A 22,059-nucleotide genomic window follows, 5' to 3' on the forward strand; every position below is an offset into this window, starting at 1 on the left:
CCATAAATCCAGTGTTTCTTTTCAGTCCATGATTTTTAGAGTCTGTCAAAGTTATGAATTTAAGCTTCCAGGCTCATCTTTTGAAAGTGTTGTGCAACCTTTCCTTTGAGGCTGAGGACTGATAGGGTAGATACAGAGTGATCATTTTGTGAACAGTGTTCACCACAGGTGATATGGTGTGTTTGTCTTTTATAATTTTACTGTGAGAGTTTATTCTAGAGCGTAGTTGTCAAGGTTCCTTCCCCACTCTGAACTCTAGGGTACAGATGTGGGGACCTGCATGAACACCTCCTAAGCTTACTTTTACCAGCTTAGGTTAAAACTTCCCCAAGGTACAAACTATTTTACCTTTTGCCCTTGTACTTTATCGCTGCCACCACCAAATATCTAACAGGTATATAACGGGGAAAGAGCCCGTTTGGAAACGTCTTTCCCCCCAAAATCCTCCCAAACCTTACACCCCCTTTCCTGGGGAAGGTTTGATAAAAATCCTCACCAATTTGCATAGGTGAACAGAGACCCAAACCCTTGGATCTTAAGAACAATGAAAAAGCATTCAGTTTCTTTAAAGAAGAATTTTAATAGAAGAAAAAGTAAAAAGAATCACCTCTTGTAAAATCAGGATGGTAAATATCTTACTGGGTAATCAGATTCAAAACACAGAGAATCCCTCTAGGCAAAACCTTAAGTTACAAAAAGACACAAACAGGAATCTACATTCTATTCAGCACAGCTTATTTTCTCAGCCATTTAAAGAAATCAGAATGTAACGCATATCTAGCTAGATTACTTACTAAGTTCTAAGACTCCATTCCTGTTCTGTCGCCGGCAAAAACATCACCCAGACAGAGAGAGTTTTGTTCCCCCCCCCAGCTTTTGAAAGTATCTTGTCTCCTCATTGGTCATTTTGGTCAGGTGCCAGCGAGGTTATCCTAGCTTCTTAACCCCTTACAGGTGAAAGGGTTTTTCCTCTGGCCAGGAGGGATTTTAAAGGTGTTTACCCTTCCCTTTATATTTATGATAGTAGTGATTGTCTGGTTTCACCCAGATAGTTGCTATTGGGGCATTTAGTGCACTAGATGAGGTATACTACATATGATAGGCATGTGTAGGACTCATCAATCTTGATTATCACTACAAAAGGTTTTCTTCCCCCTCCCCCGCTCTCCTGCTGGTATTAGCTCATCTTAAGTGATCACTTTCCTTACAGTGTATATGTTAACACCCATTGTTTCATGTTTTCTGTGTATATAAATATCCCCACTGTATTTTCCACTGAATGCATCTGATGAAGTGAGCTGTAGCTCACGAAAGCTTATGCTCAAATAAATTGGTTAGTCTCTAAGGTGCCACAAGTACTCCTTTTCTTTTTGCCAATCTCGAAAGGTGTGTTGTGGGGAGTGCTGATCATTGTAGCAGTGGAGATATGTCTGCAGGTTTTGCATCTGTTGTTCTGGCAGGGTCTGGTGCTGGCCTGAGTTGCTGTGTCTTGGCCCTCGTCTACACTACAGAGTTGGGTCAATGCAAGACAGCTTACATTGACCTAACTCTGTAACCATCAACACAAAAATGTCGCTCCTGCCAACATAACTCACCTGCTCTGCCAATTTAATAACTCCACTTCCACGAGAATGCTTAGCTCGATGTAGTGGAGTGTCAGTTGCTGGTTCTCAGAAGCCATCCCACAATGCCCCACACTGACAGTTAAATCGGTGCAAGCGCACCTGGCGAGGACTCGCATCGCTGACACAAGAAGCATAGTGTGGACATGCAAAAGTGATTTAATTACTGCGGTGGCTGAGCAGCCACGTAACTTAGATCGACATAATAATGTAGTGTAGACATACCCTTGGTCTATGGGGAGCTTGCTTCTGATGATGAGGTTGGACAGATTAGGGGATTGTTTGAAGGTCAGAAGAGGGGGTCCAGAAAAGGTGTCTCTCAGGAAGCCAAGGAATAGACATGGATTGTGTAGGCTTAAAGTGACAGATATGGCAATTTCTTGCAATATTCTTGAAAAAACACCTTACTGAACTACCTTTAAGTAGTTTTGGAGCCCATTGTTTAAATGCAAAAGTTATAAATGCCAGAGGACTGTATTGAACAATGGATCAGACAAGAATGGACTTTTGGACAAACAGTGTCATGTATCTCCTGAGAAATCTCTAGTGGGAGGAGAATGTAAATTCCCCACCTCTAGTTATGCAGAAACCCAGCCTTTTAAAGCTACACCCGCATGAGCTGATTACCTGATCCTGGAATCTGAAGATCAAAGGCCCAAGCTGTAGAAAGGAAAAGCTAAGCTATTCATAGGGAGGGCTTGTTCTGAGCTATGAACTTGTTACCACAGAAACCCCCCTCTGTGCAGAGGGTCTGAAAGACTCCTACCAAAGCTCCTGCTGTGTGATCTCTGGTAAGCTTATTAGCATGCATGTAGATTCTTTTATTGTTTTTAACATGTTTTCTCTCTAATGCTTTCACCTTAAGAATAAATGTGCTTGTTTAGAAATGACTGTGTGGTGATGTATACCTGTGCGCAATCTTGCTGTTTACAGCGTCTAAGAGAGCAAAGTGCAGCCACCGGCCTGTTTAGGCAGTCTGGCTTGCTAGGAATAACAAAGTATAGGCAGGGAACTATGCAGCCTAGAAAAAACCCAGTCAGGAGGGAGAGATGTGGGTGTCTGCCCAGGAGAGGTGATGGCCAAGGAGCCGAGAGCCTAAGAATGGGGACTCTTGCTCGACCATGGAGGGGAATACAGAGGCAGTTGTCCTGAATTGTGACACTTAGTATGCATGGGATTCTGTCATTGACAGGCTAAAGCTACAGATGGAGAGAATAGGAGACTGTACACGGATAGGTAAGATCCATAATTCCCAACCTTTATGCAAGTAAGCCTCAGAAACTCTTCTAGCTGTGGACTATGTAAGTTCAGATGCTTTTCACTCTTTCTTAAACAAATAATATCTTGTTCAACTGCAGGTATAACTCAGAGCTGGCTGTTAACGTGGTGCTGATGGAAGATGAAAGAATTGGAAGATGAAAGAATTTAAACTGCCATGGTAGGGAAAGAGAACAAGCAGAGATAACTAGTCCTAAAGTGCCTATCACAGGGTGATTGGCCCTTTAAGGGGAGATGGATCCAGTCCCTACCTGTGACTGACCCTCTGCCTCCCACCTGAGGCTGTGGGGCTCAGGTTCAGGTGAGAATGTGAAGAACACATGGCCTTCATAAAAGCCAGGAAGAGCTCAGATGAGTTGTAACTGCAGAGAGAAGGAGTGCAATGGTTAGGTGGCTCCAAGGCAGGTAGTCTGGAGAGTGAGAACTGAAGGGAACACAGAGTCAGGAGGGAGACTCTGGCATGGAACCAAAACCTGGCTTTGGTGAGCTGAGGAAGTTTACCATGAATTACACCACAGTCCCGAGGAGACGTAGCAGTGCAGGGACCAAGGGAGGCTCCTTGGACCGGGATCGGACCCTGGATGCTGCTGGACTGAGGAAGCCTGCCATGAATTGCAACACAGCCCCAGGAAGGAGGCTGTGGAGCCCCTGGAACCAAAAGGAAGAAGTTTGAGTCCAAGGACCAGGGCAAAAGGAAACCTGGAAAAAAATTATCCAGGAAGACCAGTGATTGGCAGAGCTCCCTGGCTCAGAGGGAACTAAGGGAGAGCTGGGACTTGAAGTTTTGGACAAAAGTGAATTAGAAGCCTCAAGAAGATTTGAAGCTGAAGGGCCCAAGGAGACCATATTCTGTAGGGACTTAATAACCCAGACCCCCGGAGCAGGAATGTTATTTTAAGTTCTCTGGGCTGTGAATTAGTGGGAGGACCAGGAGGAAACTGAAGGGGGCATGTTCTGGTAGCACCCTGCTACCATCCCCAGTGGTATAATAAAGAAGGGGTTCTCTGGGGTTGCTGCCCCTACCGACAGTGAAGCCACAGATGAGAGAGGTTCATGAGGGCATAAAATAAGCTCTCAAGCTTTCGATGTGCAGGGGCTTGGTGACCAGTTTTACACATAGCACAGTATAATAAGTCATAGATTCATAGATATTTAGGTCAGAAGGGACCATAATGATCATCTAGTCTGAGCTCCTGCACAACGCAGGCCACAGAATTTCACCCACCACTCCTGCAAAAAACCTCACACCTATATCTGTGCTATTGAAGTCCTCAAATCATAGTTTAAAGACTTCAAGGAGCAGAGAATCCTCCAGCAAGTGACCCGTGCCCCATGCTACAGAGGAAGGTGAAAAACCCTCTTCCAATCTGCCCTGGAGGAAAATTCCTTCCTGACCCCAAATATGGCGATCAGCTAAACCCTGAGCATATGGGCAAGATTCACCAGCCAGATACTACAGAAAATTCTTTCCTGGGTAACTCAGATCCCACCCCATCTAATATCCCATCACAGGCCATTAGGCCTATTTACCATGAATATTTAATTACCAAAATCATGTTATCCCATCATACCATCTCCTCCATAAACTTATCGAGTTTAATCTTAAAGCCAGATAGATCTTTTGCCCCCACTGCTTCCCTTGGAAGGCCATTCCAAAACTTCACTCCTCTGATGGTTAGAAACCTTCGTCTAATTTCTAGTCTAAATTTCCTGGTGGCCAGTTTATATCCATTTGTTCTTGTGTCCACATTGGTACTGAGCTTAAATAATTCCTCTCCCTCTCCGGTATTTATCCCTCTGATATATTTATAGAGAGCAATCATATCTCCCCTCAACCTTCTTTTAGTTAGGCTAAACAAGCCAAGCTCCTTGAGTCTCCTTTCATAAGACAAGTTTTCCATTCCTCGGATCATCCTAGTGGCCCTTCTCTGTACCTGTTCCAGTTTGAATTCATCCTCCTTAAACATAGGAGACCAGAACTGCACACAGTATTCCAGGTGAGGTCTTCCCAGTGCCTTGTATAGCGGTACTAAAACCTCCTTAACCCTACTGGAAATACCTCTCCTGATGCATCCCAAGACAGCATTAGCTTTTTTCATGGCCATATCACATTGGCAGCTCATAGTCATCCTATGATCAACCAATACTCCAAGGTCCTTCTCCTCCTCCGTTACTTCTAATTGATGCGTCCCTATCTTATAACTAAAATTCTTGTTATTAATCCCTAAATGCATGACCTTACACTTCTCACTATTAAATTTAATCCTATTACTATTACTCCAGTTTACAAGGTCATCCAGACCCTTCTGTAGGATATCCCTGTCCTTCTCTAAATTGGCAATACCTCCCAGCTTTGTATCATCCGCAAACTTTATTAGCACACTCCCACTTTTTGTGCCAAGGTCAGCAATAAAAAGATTAAATAAGATTGGTCCCAAAACCGATCCTTGAGGAACTCCACTGGTAACCTCCCTCCAGCCTGACAGTTCACCTTCCAGTAGGACCCGTTGTAGTCTCCCCTTTAACCAATTCCTTATCCACCTTTCAATTTTCCTATTGATCCCCATCTTATCCAATTTAACTAATAATTCCCCATGTGGCACGGTATCAAATGCCTTACTGAAATCTAGGTAAATTAGATCCACTGTGTTTCCTTTGTCTAAAAAATCCGTTACTTTCTCAAAGAAGGAGATCAGGTTGGTTTGGCACGATCTACCTTTTGTAAAACCATGTTGTATTTTGTCCCATTTACCATTGACTTCAATGTCCTTAACTACCTTCTCCTTCAAAATTTTTTCCAAGACTTGCATACTACAGATGTCAAACTAACAGGCCTATAATTACCCAGATCATTTTTTCCCCTTTCTTAAAAATAGGAACTATGTTAGCAATTCTCCAATCATACGGTACAACACCTGAGTTTACAGATTCATTAAAAATTCTTGCTAATGGGCTTCCAATTTCATGTGCCAATTCCTTTAATATTCTTGGATGAAAATTATCTGGGCCCCCCGATTTAGTCCCATTAAGCTGTTTGAGTTTTGCTTCTACCTCAAATATGGTAATGTCTACCTCCATATCCTCATTCCCATTTGTCATGCTACCATTATCCCTAAAATCCTCTTTAGTCTTATTAAAGACTGAGGCAAAGTATTGGTTTAGATATTGGGCCATGCCTAGATTATCCTTGACCTCCACTCCATCCTCAGTGTTTAGCGGTCCCACTTCTTCTTTCTTTGTTTTCTTCTTATTTATATGGCTATAGAACCTTTTACTATTGGTTTTAATTCCCTTTACAAGGTCCAACTCTATTTGATTTTTAGCCTGTCTCACTTTATCCCTACATGTTCTGACCTCAATAAGGTAGCTTTCCTTTCTGATCACTCCCTTCTTCCACTCCCTGTATACTTTCTGCTTTTTCTTAATCACCTCTCTGAGATGCTTGCTCATCCAGCTTGGTCTACAACTCCTGCCTATGAATTTTTTCCCCTTTCTTGGGATGCAGGCTTCCAATAGCTTCTGCAGCTTTGATTTAAAATAATCCCAGGCCTCCTCTACCTTTAGATCCATAAATTCTTCAGTCCAATCCACTTCCCTAACTAATTTCCTTAATTTTTGAAAGTCAGCCCTTTTGAAATCAAAAACCCTAGTTGCAGATCTATTTTTGTTAATCCTTCCATTCAGTTTGAACTGAATTAGCTCATGATCACTTGAGCCAAGATTATCCCCTACAACCATTTCTTCTATGAGGTCCTCACTACTCACCAAAACCAAATATAAAATGGCATCCCCTCTAGTCGGTTCAGCATCTACTTGATGAAGGAATCCATCAGCTATCGCATCTAGGAAAATCTGAGCCCTATTATTATTACTAGCACTCATCCTCCAGTCTATATCTGGGAAGTTAAAGTCTCCCATGATCACACAGTTTCCATTAGTATTTACTTTATTAAAAACATTAAAAAGGGCTCTATTCATATCCAAATTAGATCCCGGTGGCCTATAGCACACCCCAAGCACTATCCCAGGGGAGGCTCTAATAGTTTTCTTCCCCAATGTAATTTTTGCCCAGACGGACTCTGTCTTATCCATTTCATTGCTTCTTATTTCTTTACATTCTACCTCATCATTGATATATAATGCTACTCCACTTTATTTTGATCTTTCCTAAACAGCACATACCCTTCAATACCTGTAGTCCAGTCATGACTACTATTCCACCATGTGTCTGTTATCCCTATAATATCTGGTTTCACTTCCTGCATCAGTAGCTCTAGTTCCTCCATTTTGTTACCTAGGCTCCTTGCACTGGTGTATAAACATCTTAATTTTTGCTGTTTGGCCTCACTCACATTCTGTACCCTATTAGGCACGGTCATTCTACAGCCAGTATGACCTATTAGACTGGTATCTACACTGCCCTTCCTCCTACCCACGGCTGTATCCTTTCTTACTTCGTTTTCTTTCCTCTCAATGCTAAAATCTGGCGTGGAGATTACCTGGACATCTCCCAACCATCTCCCCCAAATTCCTAGTTTAAAGCTTTCTTAATCAGTTGTGCCAGCCTCCATCCTAGAAGTCTATTTCCTTCCCTACTCAGATGAAGTCCATCCCGAGAGAACTGTCCTCTGTCCATAAATGCCTCCCAGTAGCCATACATCCCAAAGCCCTCCTTATAGCACCACTGCCTAAGCCATCTGTTGATAGTCATAATCTTGTCACACCTTTGTTGCCCTTCTCTAGGAACAGGCAGAATCCTACTAAAGATCACCTGAGCCTCGATTTCCTTAAGCGTCTTCCCCAGCCTAGCATAGTCTCCCTTAATACTTTCCAGCGAGAATCTAGCCGTATCATTGGTTCCCACATGAAAGATAATTAGGGGATTCTTTCCTGCTCCCTTTAGAATCCTTTTCAACCTCAGGTCTACATCCCGTATCTTAGCACCTGGAAGACAGCACACCCTCCTATTCTCTGGATCAGCTCTGGTTACAGGCCTGTCTATTCTTCTCAGTAAAGAGTCCCCGATCACATAGACGTGCCTTTTCCTGGTGACAGTGCTATTCTCCAGTCTATCCCTGTTCCCTCTGGCTGCAAGTTCTTTCCATTCCTATTCTCCCTTGTAATCCTCTTCAACCCATCCTGTATCCTCCTGGGGCTCATATTTGGTGTAGTCTCCATTAACTCTTCCCCTTTTCCTATAGGACTAGCCGCTCTTCTCTTCCTTGCCCTTCCATCTTCAGTGATTACCTGCTGAGCCCCTTCTTCATTTTCCAACTCTGCAAACCTATTCTTGAGCTCTATTTCTGCTTCACTAGCCCGTCTTTTCCTCTGCCTGGTTCTTTTAGTCACATGCTTCCACTGACCACTTTCCTCACCCAGTCTCCCCTCAGAATTCCCCCGTCCTGCTTCCATCTGCAAGTCTGAGCTTTTCCCTTCAGATACCTCATGTCTTTGCTCCATAATCTGCTCAAACCCCTTCCTAAACTCAACCAAACTTTCCACCTGCATCTCCAAACCTCGGATCTTTTCCTCCATCAGCTTTATCAGACGGCACTTCATACAGACAAAACTCTTACCAGGTGCCCCCTCCAGGATCATGTACATACCACAGCTTCCACAACCAGTCATCTTCATTGTGTCTTCTGCTACATGGGTCACTCCCACTGCTGCCTCTGTATCTGTCATCGCCTTCCCACTGAAATCCTGTTAATCTGGGAAACACAAACCACACCAAAACACCACCACCCAGAGCAAAAACAAACCCCAAACGAGCACCACAAGGCAAACTCGCCTTTCAAACTCCCACTCAAACTCCCCTGTTTACAGCTCTGTTTGCTAGCTTCTGTGCCGCGGCAGCTGTCTGTGAATTGTAGACTGATTACTTAGGAGCCAAAATGCCTACTTATGATCAAATGTAAACTGCAACCCTAAACGTGGTTTTATCCCACACATTATATACATAATTCAGTAAAAGGAAATGCTCAGCATTATGCACAAACCACAAATTTCAAATGGTAACAATTCATTTAAAAGCAGCATACAGAATATGGCACCATCACAAAGCTTAACTCAAATTCTTGTATTTTCAGGCATCAACCTGTGTTGAAAATGTTCTTTGCAGTGGCTTTATACTTTTACTTGAAATTCACTAGCTTTCAGAATAGGCAGGGTGTGCGGGTCAAGTTTTACACAAATCAAGTTTTACACTGGATTGTGCAACTGTAGAAGGCACTAACAGTAAAACCTGTTTCATACAGTAGTCAAATAAAAGCAGTCATTTCACATATAAAAAGGTTGGGCAAAAAAGTCCTCACTTAATATATTGTTTACTGTATTTTAATAAGTAGCATTCACCACCACTGTACAGTAATCTTTCTTCACTGTTCCTTGATTTTGAATACCTTTGGCCTATTCCATCCTCAAGGAACCTGCAACTTGATGGACTGGAACCAGCTTTGGCTTTTAAGATGCACTGTGCCATCCTGTGTGTCAGCCTTTATCCATTTGTCTCTTTCATTCATTTGATTCATATGACCTGAAAAACAAAACTGCATTCAGTTTGCTATTCTGACACATTAAAAGTTTCTTCAGTATAAGCTTATTCAGAGCTTCCTGGAAACATTCTGCAAGAGGATTTGATTGATGCTTTGTGTTTCCTTGCTGACATGATATCATTTGTTCTCTAAGTCTTTTAGTAATATGCCAGTGGAATGAATCTGGAGACTCATCATATTTTCTATTGCATAACATCATGTAGATTAGAATTGCAGTGGGAAAAGAGACAAGGTGGATGAGGTAATATCTTTCATTGGACCAACTTCTGTTAGTGAAAGAGAGAAGTTTTCAAAACGCATCTGTCATGGAAGCAAGAAGCTTTCATCTCAGCTGCAAACTAGTCTAAGAAACATGGGTGAATGCCATGCACTATAGTGCTGATTTACTGGGACCAGTTTGCTACCTGTGGAAATGTTATTCTTATTACAGCAGTGCATAGAGAACATGACTGAGACTGGGGCTCTGTTATGTTAGGTGCTTTACATTCACATGGTAAGCAACAGTCCTTGCCCTGAAAAGCTTGCAGTCTAAATGGACACAACAAGGGAGAAAGTCAATATCATTTTACAAATGGGGGGCTGAGACACAGAGGACTAGATTCACAAAAAGCCTTAGGTGCCTAAATCCAAATCAGGCCCCACTGGGATTCACAAAACTCCCGCTCTGCTGCCCCCAAATTCAATAACTCGCTAAAATCACTTGGCACCTAAATTTTTGCTGAAGAAGTTCCTAGGTACCTATGTTTCTGCCTCTGAGCAAGCGCACTGCAGCCCCACCAGCCTGAAGCGATTCACAAACTGGGGAAGGAAGATAGGCATTCTGCCTAAGTCACCTGAAAGATCTGATCCGGGAGGCATGCTCAGAGCCTGCTTACCGGATCAGGCCCCTAGAGATGATCTTACACAAAATGGCTGGGGACCAGGGGGAGGGAGAATTAGGACCTCCTTTATAACTTTTAGCTCAGTGATCAGGGTACTCACCTAGAATGTAGGAGACCTCCCAGTTCAAGTCCCTCTCCATCTGAGGGAGAAAAGGAATTTGAACTGGGATCTGCCACTTCTTTGAAGAGTGCCCTAATCAGTTGGCTATGGGATAGTCTGATGGAGGGAGGAGAGTCCCTCCATCTCTCCTGTCGAAGCTGTTCCACTATTGGACGAGAGAGAGAGAGAATGTGCCAGCATGAGAATGATTCTGTAGCCTGGTGACTAGAGCACTCAGGTGGGAGACCCAGGACCCAGCCCCCTGCATCAACGATTTAAAAAAAAAAAAAAGATTTAGCCACAGTGGAAAAGCTTCAACAGGAGAGACTGAGGGAGGTAGCTGAACTGTGGGGGGTGTCTCCCAAGTGAGTGCTCCAACCAGTGGGCCAGAAGTAATGAGGAAGCACTCTCAGCTTCTTGCTAAAACAGTGTAGGCACCTAACCCCAAAGAGGTTTTGCAGCAGAGAATCCCATGCAGAGATAGGCACCTAAATCCAGGCTACAGGGAGGTGCCTATCTCTGAGAAAGGACCAGGGTTTAGCACACCCCCCGCAATTTGGCATCTCCCATTGGTTAGCTTAGGTGAGGAGCCACTTCCCATGCTGGCTGTTATGAGTCCCATTCTCAGGCACCCGTCTCCAGTGGCGCTGGAACATTTTTAATAGTGGGAGTGCTGAAAACCAGCGCCCTTACCCGTGTCTAACCCCTCTCCCCCAGCTGAGGCCAGGAGCAAAGCCCTGGGTGCAGGGTGGCAGCAGAGCCCCGGGCGTGGGGCTGGCAGCTGAGACCCCGGGCACGGGACTGTCAGCTGGGAGCCCGAGGGTGCTGCAGCACCCCTCACACTCCTAGTTCCTGCGCCTATGCCTGTCTCTCCCCATTCATTGTACAAGGAGCCTAGGCACCTAACTCAGGCTTTGTGAATGCCAGTGATTTTCTTGGTGCCTAAATTTCTTTATGAATCTAGCCCAGGGGGATTAAGTGATTTGCCCAAGGTTACATAGATAATCCGTGGCACATCTAGGAATTAAACCCAGATTTCCTGAGTCCCAGTCCCATGCCAGTCACAAGATCAGCTTTCATCTTGAACTCTTTTCTAAACAACCTTTTGTTTTGTTTAAATTTTTGACGACTTTAGTGCTTACATAAGTGTGTAATTTGTAAGTTTAGCGCTGAGCCTGGCATGGCCTGGGGCAGGTACTGAATCAGCATTCTAGAACAACTTTGCAAATGCGCCTCGGTTCAAACCTGCAACACACAGAACGTGAAGTTCTGGCCCCAATGAAGTCCAAGACGAACCCTGCCATGACTTCAATTGGTCAGTTTTCATCCCTAGAATCCAAGTCTTCTTGAGAAGAGGCTGACACTGCTACTGCAGTTCTATATGTTGATAAGTGGTGGCTACTGTGAGACTCTGGACAAAATCATGTCAACCCACAAGAGTGCTGGGAAACTATTTCAAAGCAACTGAGAAGACAGTTTGTTTACCCAGCTCTCCCACAGAGCAGGCAGGGATGTGAGTTTCCTAACCTACAGATGGTGAAAACGCTTTGGGGATCTTCATGTAGATGCTCCAGTGCTTACTCCTCAGTCCCCATTGCAACATGGGTCCCACTGAAGTTTTGCTCCTATTGGTTCCCTTCCTGCATTTGGGCCAAAACCCAGGTTTCTCAACTCCATCTGCCCAAACACTTCGAATGTCTGTCTTTGAAAAACATTTAAAAACAAAAGTGGAGTTCATGACAATGTAGGACGGATGGGGTGTGCAGAATATTTGTCATTGCTGAAGTTTCAAGTTCTTCAGAAATTTTATCGGAATTACTATTACCTATTACTTTTCATTTGCCATAGCTCTGTGTAGGAGAATGAAGAATAGAAATGAAAAAGGAATCTACCTTCTAAGTAGAGACAGCCCTTAAAACATGAAAATGGACTGAATTTTAAACAGGAAATAACCTTGAAGTGTCAAAAAAATGAGCTGACAAAAATATGAAGGATTTCAGCTGTTCCCTTAGTAATGTTGTATGATATCTAGAATGCAGGCATTTTTCTAGGCTGTAAGAAGAGGGGACAGAGCAAATAGGTGGGGCATAGAAATATATGCCAGGAGATGGAAGTGAGAGTTGAAGATGCCTGGCCGTAATAAGTGTTTTATGCCAAGTGTGAATCTCTCTGGTGTGTTTTCATAGTCTCCAGTAAGCGCCACTGCATATGCGTTGATGAGATTTCATGCATCATTTACCTCTTATTAAATTATTGCTATAGAGCTGGAGAAAATCTTTTAACAAAACTAACAGAAAAAATATCTGAGATGTTTCAAAGTTCTAAAGTTGTCTGGCCTCAGCCTCTAGTTTTGTATTTGCTGTATTAACAAAAACGATTAATTCCTTTTGCTTCCTTTGGAGTTTTGTCTCGGCCACACTGGTGGGGAATACAAGACCAACTTCCCTGTAACCAGAGTCCAGTGTTTAAAGTTCCACTTCCCTGGGACATGGCACCAAGAGCTCCTGGGGGAACAGATTCCCGAGCCCATCCCCATTAGCAGTTTAAATCAGGCACAGGAGCATAACATAGTTTAATGCACATGAAAACTTTCCAACTAAGCTATAAATAATTTTATAAAACCGTGTTGGAGTCCTGCCGGAGTAGTTCTTGAACACAGTTTTGTCTTGTGCTTGTGCTCTGAATAAGGAGACTCTAAGTAGGTTTTGAAGACTGCTTTGCTAAAACGTTTAAACTATGATAGCAAAAGCCATTCAGGTTTTTGTCAGTGTGGACAGGGATTTACTTTTAAAGCACACCATTCACGCTATCAGGACTATGCACCAAACATTCTGCATCTAACCATTAGCCATCCCTTTCAACTTAACACCTAGAAAACAGTAACTTTCCACATGTTTTGATAGTCAAAACAATTGTTCTCTAGACAAAGGCAAGTATGCACAAGCCTTCCCGGAGAATGGAGAAGCTAAAATGATCCCTTCCTAAGTTACAAGACACAGAATTTACTTATTTATTTTAATGTGAATTAATAGGAGAATAACCATTCCAAACCTTAAAAATCTACAAAAAAATCATATGCATGCAAGCTACGGATAAAAATGAGAGCTGTGATTCACATTAAAACCCAAACCTAAGGTAACCATATGACCCGTTTTGGCCAGGACAGTCCCCCTTTTTAAGCTCTGTCCCGGATATCATGACATTTTTGGCAAAACTTGCCATTTGTCCTATTTGCTCTTGCCAACTGATCATTAGGGACAAATGCTGAGTTTTCAAATTGCCCCCAGGGGGGCATGGAGGAATGTTGAGGGGGGTGAACAGCGACACCAGGCAGCTCAGGCAAGTAATGACACTAGATAGCTCAGGCCTGACACCAGGCAGCTCTGGTGGGCAGCCCTGTATGGAAAGGCTCAGACAGCCTGTCGCAGCGCCAGGCAGGGCTGGGGCCAATGGCGACACCAAGCAGAGCTCAGGGAGAATCTCCCTGAGTGACATCAGGTGGCTCGGGCCGGTGTCCTGTTTTCAGTTAGGGAAATATGGCCACCCTACCCAAACCATTTTCATATGATGATGTGGAAAATTAGGAAATCAATCTCTGCAGTCAGAGTCCAGACCTTGGATTGCTCTCTGTTAAGGCAAGAACAGATGGAGAAATGCCATGCCAATGGTAGCTTTTTATTCTCACCTTGTGAGTAGTACATGACCAAAGGTTGGCTGACAGTGCAAGGCTCTAGTTTAAATGAATCTTGACAAGTCTCACAAGTTTTTGACTTTCTTGAGTTAAATGCAAGCTGAAACCAACCAAAAATCGATCTGTTGGACACAAGCTGATCTAATGTGTTATTAAAAAGCTGGGTTAACTTTCTATTTGACTCCAAGGAATTTAATCTTTTGCAGATTTTTATTAACTTCTTGCTTTAAGGAACAAAACTTCACCAAGATGTGCAAATGGACATTGTGAAACTGTAAGAAAGTCTCTTCCGACTCAGGTTGGGTGACATGGATTTTTGCAGCATTTGATTCTAGGAAAGAAGGAAATTCTTGAAGAAGTACCTTGAGAATACAGAAAATTATTGGGTTGATCTCCTTTGTTGGGATCAGGGCTCAAACTTAAAATGCAGCAGAGGCTTTCCAATTGCCTTCAAGATGTGGGGGAGAAGTGGCACTGAGCAATGAGGGCTACGAGAAGAGAAAGTCCTCTAAGATGAGCCCTGACTCTCTGGGACCTATTAGAGAGGGAAGAGCGGAGCACAAACAGATTGCTTTGGCCCTTGCAAATTTCTTAAAGGTGAGTCAGCAGCACCTCATGGTCGATCATGTCAATACCACTGACAGGTCAAGCAGTATTATCATGGAGGAGCCACCACGATATGTGGCCAGTAGGAAGCAGGCTCCAAAAGCTACCAAGGCTGTCTCTGCATCAAGAGGGAGCCTGAAACCTGGCTGGAAAAGCTCCAGGATACTGAAGGATGTTGGGTGTTACTGGCCATCTCATCCATCCCACTCTCAATGATTTTTGCCACAGAAGGAGAGGTTGGCGACAGGATGGAAGCTGGAAGGATCACCAGTGCCAAGTTCCACCAGTGAAAAGTCTTAGAAGTGGCTTCCCCTACAGTCTTCAGAACCATAATCTGTGGTATTGGGCCAAACTCCACCAGGGATGGCACTCTGCTCACTTGTTTCTCCAGTTACTTGTTTTCCTTGAAGTTATAAAAAAGATTACTATACTTTTTTTCCTCCCCATAAACCTCACCACCAAATTAGAAGCTAGATGGCCTTGGGGACTAGAAATGATGCACTGACCCCTTGATCTTTAACAGGCAACCCCCAAAACAACATCTAAAGAAGAGCCCATTTGACCCCAAAATATGAGAGTTATATGATCTATTAGCTGGTGCAGTACATACTGAAAACATTATGTGCAAAGTTAAAAGCATTTGACACACACCAGCCAAAATACCATATAATTCAATTTGGTGAATAAAGTGAGAGCCATATGCTGAATGATTTTATAAAAGTCTGCCCGGTTCTCATTATTCCCCAATACTTTACTTCCCCCTTGGACATGAGCAATAACTCTGACCTTCCAGAAAATAGATTGCTTAGGTGAAACTTTTCCTCCCTTCTGGGATGGGTGAGCAGGATGCTTCTCAAAAGATATGGCTTTTTTTTTTTAATTTGAGATTAAAACAAGGCACCATGGTTTATAAGAGTCCATAAAAACTGCTGTAAATTGCTTTCTCTGCCCATTCCAAACTAAGCTGCCAAACATGCAATTTACTCAGCCTGTCTCCACGTTCAGATGCAGTATCTCTGCCCGAGATCTGCTGGGAAATAGAATATAGTATGCCTGGTTAATTTCTTGTCTCTGCGCCTGAGAAACTTCAGTCACTGGGATTTTCTCTTGCAAAAGGTTTATTGTCTAGTTTGCTTCTTTTATTTTCCAAATCAAAAACTCAGTGGCTGTTTCTCTTTGCTGATATATAGGAAACTGAGTAGCCTCACTTTCCCCACATATACTGCTGGTGAGGGAGATGATGCTTCCTTGCTAACTCTTAAAGATGTATTGTTTCAGAAGGACTTAAACTTCAAGGTTGTTTACTAGCCATCTGCTAGGTATTGCAATGATGGGCATGCTGGAAATACAAAAGATGGATTAGAAAGAGCTATTCTCATGTCCCAAGATCCTCTAGTTTGAGTGAATACCCAAAGTGGAGTTGGGGTAGAAAGGCCATAGAAACCACTTAATGATAATAGATTATTTCACTAAAACTGACCAGATGAGCAAAAGAAAATTCATGGATGGGGTGTTGGGAAATTGCTGGGCTAACTGCCAGTTCCCTGAGACCAGCCCCCTTTCCCTTTGAAGATCTCTTCACAACAGCAAGCCTCTATTCTCACTGAGTCTGTGTTCTTTGGCACACGAGCAGGCAATGCGAGTGTAGGGGAACCTGTCCATTGGCTGTCTTGCTCCCAAATGGTTCCTGCCTGTACCTTCATGATCTTCCTTTCAGTCACCTTACAGCAGGTAGGAGCAGGTGGCCAGGTAAGCTCTTGGCCAATCAGGCTCTCCCCAGAATTCTGCCAAGCATCCTTTACTTTAATTACATGGTCCTTGCTGTATGTCCTGTGCCCTTCCCATTGTCCATGTAGTTCCACACAGAGTTCAGTTCGCAGATACCTCCTCATCTTGAGTGAGTGGGGATGGACCACGGGTTAGGCCACAGGCCCTTTTTCCCTATTGCCAAAGAAAAAGATAGGAGTGTCTGCCTAGTAGGATCAGCACCAGGGATGGAGTTATACTAGCACTTTCCAGCTATGCAGCCTGACAATGCTAAGAAGGAAATTGGGCCATAGAGTTTGCAAATCAACTCTTAAAACCTATTTTTAGATTTCCTTAAAGTACCCACTGACTCCTTAGAGAACTGAGGGCTCATCCTTGTTAATTACACTGAAGCACTCAAGAGTAAACTCTCCTTCCATGTTTCCTATTTCCCTCCCTCCTACAGCAAATGCCCCAATTCCTCTGAACTGATCCTCCATTTCTGGAGAGAACAAATGCCTTCCCACTTCTCTAACTTTCCCATCACCTCTCCTCCCAGCACGCTCCACCTACTACTCACCCTAGGCTGTTTCCCTCTTGTCTTCATGCTATGTTCGAAATCAGTTCCATTCTTTGGTAGCCTCCCAACTCCCCTGTATGTGCATCACCATTGAACTCGCAATCCTGCTACTCCCTTGACCAATATTGTACCTAGTAGCAGAGAGAGGACTAGTCCCATGAGTGTTACACCAAACTTCAGGGTTCAGTGAGAGTTTCCTGTAGCTGGAGGTGGACTGGATCAGAACTCACTTGATGCAAGAATTCTACTTTCTGACATTCCCCTGGTGTTATCTGGACTGGTGATGTGCCGGCCTTACCTCTGGGAGCCGGCCTTACCCTGATCTGCTGTGAGAACCCCCACTCCCAGGATGTTCATGCACAGCCTTTGGCATGTAAGCTGCTCCCAGCTACATGAATGGGCACTTTTGGCCAGCCACTGCTTGGATTGTGCAACCGAATGATACTAACCAATATCTCTGGTCCCAGACACAACCCTAGGAACTTCCATCTTGCAGTATGCAGTTATGCCCGCTGGTTGCTGCGAGCTTATATAAGTTCGTCAATTTAACAAAGAAATTGATGTATAACAGCCTTGTTATCCCAAGGGGAGTCTCTGTCACGCTTCAAACCAAATGCACTGTTTCACGTAGAATAAACAAACAGAGTTCTTAACTACAAAGATAGATTTTAAGTGATTATAAGTCAAAGCATAACAAGTCGGATTTGGTCAAAAGAAATAAAAGCAAAATGCATTCTAAACTGATCTTAATACTTTCAATGCCCTTACAAACTTAGATGCTTCTCACCACAGGCTGGCTGGCTGCCATCAGCCAGGCTCTCCCCTTTGTTCAGCACTTCAGTCGCTTGGTGTGGTGTCTGTAGATGGAGTTGGAAGAGAGAGGAAGAGCATGGCAAACGTCTCTTCCTTTTATCATGTTCTTTCTTTCCTCTTGGCTTTTCCCCCTCCCCCTTCAGGGTCAAGTGAGCATTACCTCATTGCAGTCCCAAACTGACCAAAGGAAGGGGGGTGACTCACTCGAAAGTCCAACAGATCCTTTGTTGTTGCCAAGGCCAGTGTCCTTTGTTTCTGTGAGGCTGGGCTGGGTTTGTCCTATACATGCTCTGATGAGCTGTGAACTGCCTCTCTGCTCTTAGAGAGTTTTTGCCTGGGCTTGCTTTAAGTCACGAGGACACATTTTCAGCCTCTTAACTATATATATGAAATTACAACCTATACCATTACTATAACAACGATTACTGTAACATTCCCATAACAACAATGCTCACTGCATCATGAGCCTTCCGAAAACACCCGACATGACAAACTTTGCATTGGATACCACACAATCATATTATAAGGATGAACATGGGGGTGCTGGGTATTCCCCCGAGGTACAGAACATCACATACACCCACTCTGCCCTGGAAGAACTCTTCATTGACCTCTCACACTAGAATTCCCAAGAGATATGGAAAATCCATTCAAAACAGACAGTTCCCAGCATTAACCACCTGGAAACCAGCCAGCTTCTGAAGGGTTAACTATTTTTGTACTAACCTCTTAGCTTACAGACTTAAAAGTCTAAATTGATATCCCCTTGTGATGTGGGGTTTTTTATGGTTTGGCAAACACAGGGACTTTTTTCATCTGTTTTATATGTGCTTCAGCTAAAACGCAAATGAAATTGCTGCCACGCTGTCCCTAAGGTTCCCGAGGGTAGGAACATTTTTCACCATGTACCCTATCTGTTAATTTTATTAAATTATTTGTAATTATTTCAGAGTCTACTTATATTAGAAAACTATCTTACTGGAAAAATAATACTTTCTGTTACAAAGAGAATCTTGACATTTAATATAAGACATTGTTAAATTAGTTGAAGGGAGGATGTGAAAAGAAGCCAGCCTACATTTAAAGGAAATAAAGGAAAACTGTATAAAAAATACAGAATTGGATAAGGTTTATTTTTAAAGCACAGCTCCCCAAAATGTTATATTCAGACTATGAAGTCACACACTGTTTAATCATACATTTGTACAGAATCACAGGGTATGATCCTTTACCCAAATACCGCTGAAATATGGACAAAGTATATTGATTTGTTCCTAGAATGTGGGATATTAGGCACTAAATAAGGTAGAGATGGCCACCCTACCTGTAAACATGAACTGTTATTTCCTCTAAACTATCTGTATTAGGATTATTGAAGTCAATCAATATTAAAATGATTTAAATGTGACACGGATAGAAATAAAGCAACATGTGATGCAAGGACAGATCATCCCAAAATCTTACTGAATTTTATATCCATAGTCATTGGGTGTCTTATTGGAATGCCATGGGCTCTTTAAGGGAAGTGAAAACTAGTGGCTAAATGCTGCCTTCAGTGGCCTCTGGATGTGTACATTTGAGGGCTGACTGATCAGGAGACACTTTCAGTCTAAACTGCTGAATGGTTTGTATGCAGAATGGTAGGTTTGTGGGTCATTCCTGTTTCAAAGATGATTCGTCCCCATCCCTCCCCCACAAAAATCACAGAATGTTAGAAGTAGATGCTGACCACCTCCCCCTAAAAGAAACAAAAAACCGCCCATGGGCCTGATCCAGGTATCAGAAGGATCAACCCCAGGATAGAAGAGGGGCCACTCAGCTCACATGTACATTTTATAGTGCAAGGGTATGGTTTGTTGTTTTTAAAGTCCATGAGATCCAGACCACTGGCCAATCACCAGCTCCCCACTCATTGTGACATGTTGTTTAATTTAATCCAGGCTGGAGAAGTGAGTCTGCCTGCAGGAGTTATGTCACTCTGAGGACCTTTAACATTGCTTTTTAAAAATTCTAATTTCATATCCTCTATATATCTTATCACACACTGTGCACTGAATGAGGGAGGGAAAAATAGTAGGTGGTGATCATGTAACTAAAGACGGCATCATGAGGCACATGCAAAAGGGAGCCAAATTAAGACTGCACAGGCACCCTTAATTCCTTGCATTTTGAGTGCTTGACTTTGCAACCTTAACATTCTTTTAATATAGATTTGTGTGTGTGTTTTCTTATGGTTTTAAAAAAGCAAAATGAAAAAAAGAAACTCCATCATGGATCATCAGCAGGGTAGATAACCTTCAGTTCCATCACACAGACCTAAGCTAAACGGAGTGACTGGTAGCAATGATAGACTGTTATCCTCTACGTGGAGCAGTCACTAAAGGGGGGATGAGACACATGTTTTGCCAGTGGATTTCACAGCTATATCTTGATAGCAGAGGAACGTAGAGACTCAGGACTCCAAGGTTCAGTTCTAGGTTCTCTGCTCTAGTGGTTACAGATGCTTCTTTGTGCCCCGAGCTTGTCTTTGTCCCCTCTGCTCCTATCAACTCCCTCATCCCAGCTCCAGCCCCTCCCCACATAGTCCTATCCACCCTCCCATATGCATCCCTGCTCCCTGGCTCCTGACACTGTCCTTTTCTGTTCTTATCCACTATCCCCTAGCTCCTGCCCACCCTGGTTCCTGTTTCCCTTTGGCTCCTGCAACATCCTTTCGCCCCCTCTCCCCCCATTTTTCACCCCTCTGAATTCCAGTGTGTCTGCTACATCCTTACCTTTCTTACTGGCTGGGCCCCAACAGAGGGAGCATCACATATAAAATATATAAATGTATTTTTCGAAAATACGCTGCATTCCCCTTTTACCCTGGTTATCAGAGGCACTCAGAACACATTTGTAAAGATTCTTGTGTTATATTTTAATACATATTTGCTGGTCACCTATTTAATTATACTCAGCTGTCTAAAAACCAACAACATACTCTCTCTCTCTCTCTCTCTAAAAATCAGTGGGCCAAATTCTTGCCCAGTGTAGCTCCACAAAAGTCAATGAAGTTACGTTGGGGATGAATTTGGCCCTACAACTCTAACTACTGAAACAGCTGATTGGCATTCACATGTCATTTACGAAGGCATGAAATAAAAAAGGCATCTAATAACAGATGTGGAGGCCATTGGCATAAGCAAACATTTGAAGTTGAAACAGATGGAACAGGAAGAAGCCAAGAACAATAAAACCATAATCAAACATATCTACATTTTATTTAGGCCAGATAAATTTATTAAAAGCAAGTCTTACCAGTAATAGTTATGTGACCCTCTTTAGGGGCACACTGGGTTTCCTGTAACTGGATCTCTGAGCTCACATCAACCTTGCTTCCAGATAACTGTAAATAAGCTTTAAGAGAGGCAGGTACCTTGACTGTAATAGAGCCTGTTATAAATTAAAATGAAAGACATGAATGTTAATATCCAAGACAAAGCATGCAAACAGAGAGAGGGCCTCCGCTATTCTACTCTTTTCTGAGCTTAGATGGGAGAGAGAGTCCTATTTTTGCTCAAGAATCTTCAGAGATGCTGGTTTCTTTTCTTGCCTCCAGGAGGATAAAGAGCACTCCTGTGGACACACGGACTCTCATTTACTGCAACCAGAAGACTGTGCAGCAGTATACACCATCAATACAAACAGCTATTTTCTGAGATATCTTCCCCTTACAGCATAGAGCTAGCACTTCACATCCATTGAGAAGATGTGGCCTCACAGTTGATTCTAGCTTGGGGTATAAATTGCTGTCTATTCCACAGCTATTGTGAATTACGTTTTACAGATGATCTGTTAGCAAAATCACAACAGCTTCAGTAATCTGCACTACCACACCTTGAGATTAAAAACTGGAAGTCTGGCCTCTACTGGAACAGCAATCCTGAAGTACTTTCCCTAAATGTGGGCCTCCTGTTGGGTTGCAGCTAATAGCTGAGCCATCCAGTTACCAGTCTTAGGCATATTTGAACTAGTTAGATCAAGGATCTTCAGTACCTATGCTCTGTGCATGATGGCAAAAAACAAAAAAACACACACATTTTCTGAATAAAGGTTTTTTATTTTCAGCCTGATTCCTGCTTTTGCTTAGCAAAAATTTTCATTTTTATATAGCTACATATATACTGTAGGTCCAACTCAGAACATAAC

The 22,059-nt window shown here is 43.1% G+C and overlaps 1 protein-coding gene across 2 annotated transcripts in view; it reads right to left on the bottom strand.

Annotated features, from left to right (window-relative positions):
- Nucleotides 1–9,188: 9,188 nt before the first annotated feature.
- Nucleotides 9,189–22,059, bottom strand: part of FAM185A (family with sequence similarity 185 member A) — a 77,789-nt gene continuing 64,918 nt past the window's right edge. Inside the window, exons 6-7 of one of the 2 annotated variants that reach the window (XM_084638821.1) lie at nt 21,169–21,303; nt 9,189–9,435 (exon numbers count right to left, since the gene is read on the bottom strand). In XM_084638821.1, coding sequence (XP_084494947.1) covers nt 9,320–9,435; nt 21,169–21,303 — 251 coding nt within the window. In that variant the 3' untranslated portion in view covers nt 9,189–9,319. The remainder of the gene's footprint in view (nt 9,436–21,168; nt 21,304–22,059) is intronic. The other variant, XM_084638820.1, reaches the window with a different exon arrangement.

Source organism: Lepidochelys olivacea (assembly GCF_965140295.1).
Source record: "Lepidochelys olivacea isolate rLepOli2 genome assembly, chromosome: 1".
Lineage (NCBI taxonomy): Eukaryota > Metazoa > Chordata > Testudines > Cheloniidae > Lepidochelys > Lepidochelys olivacea.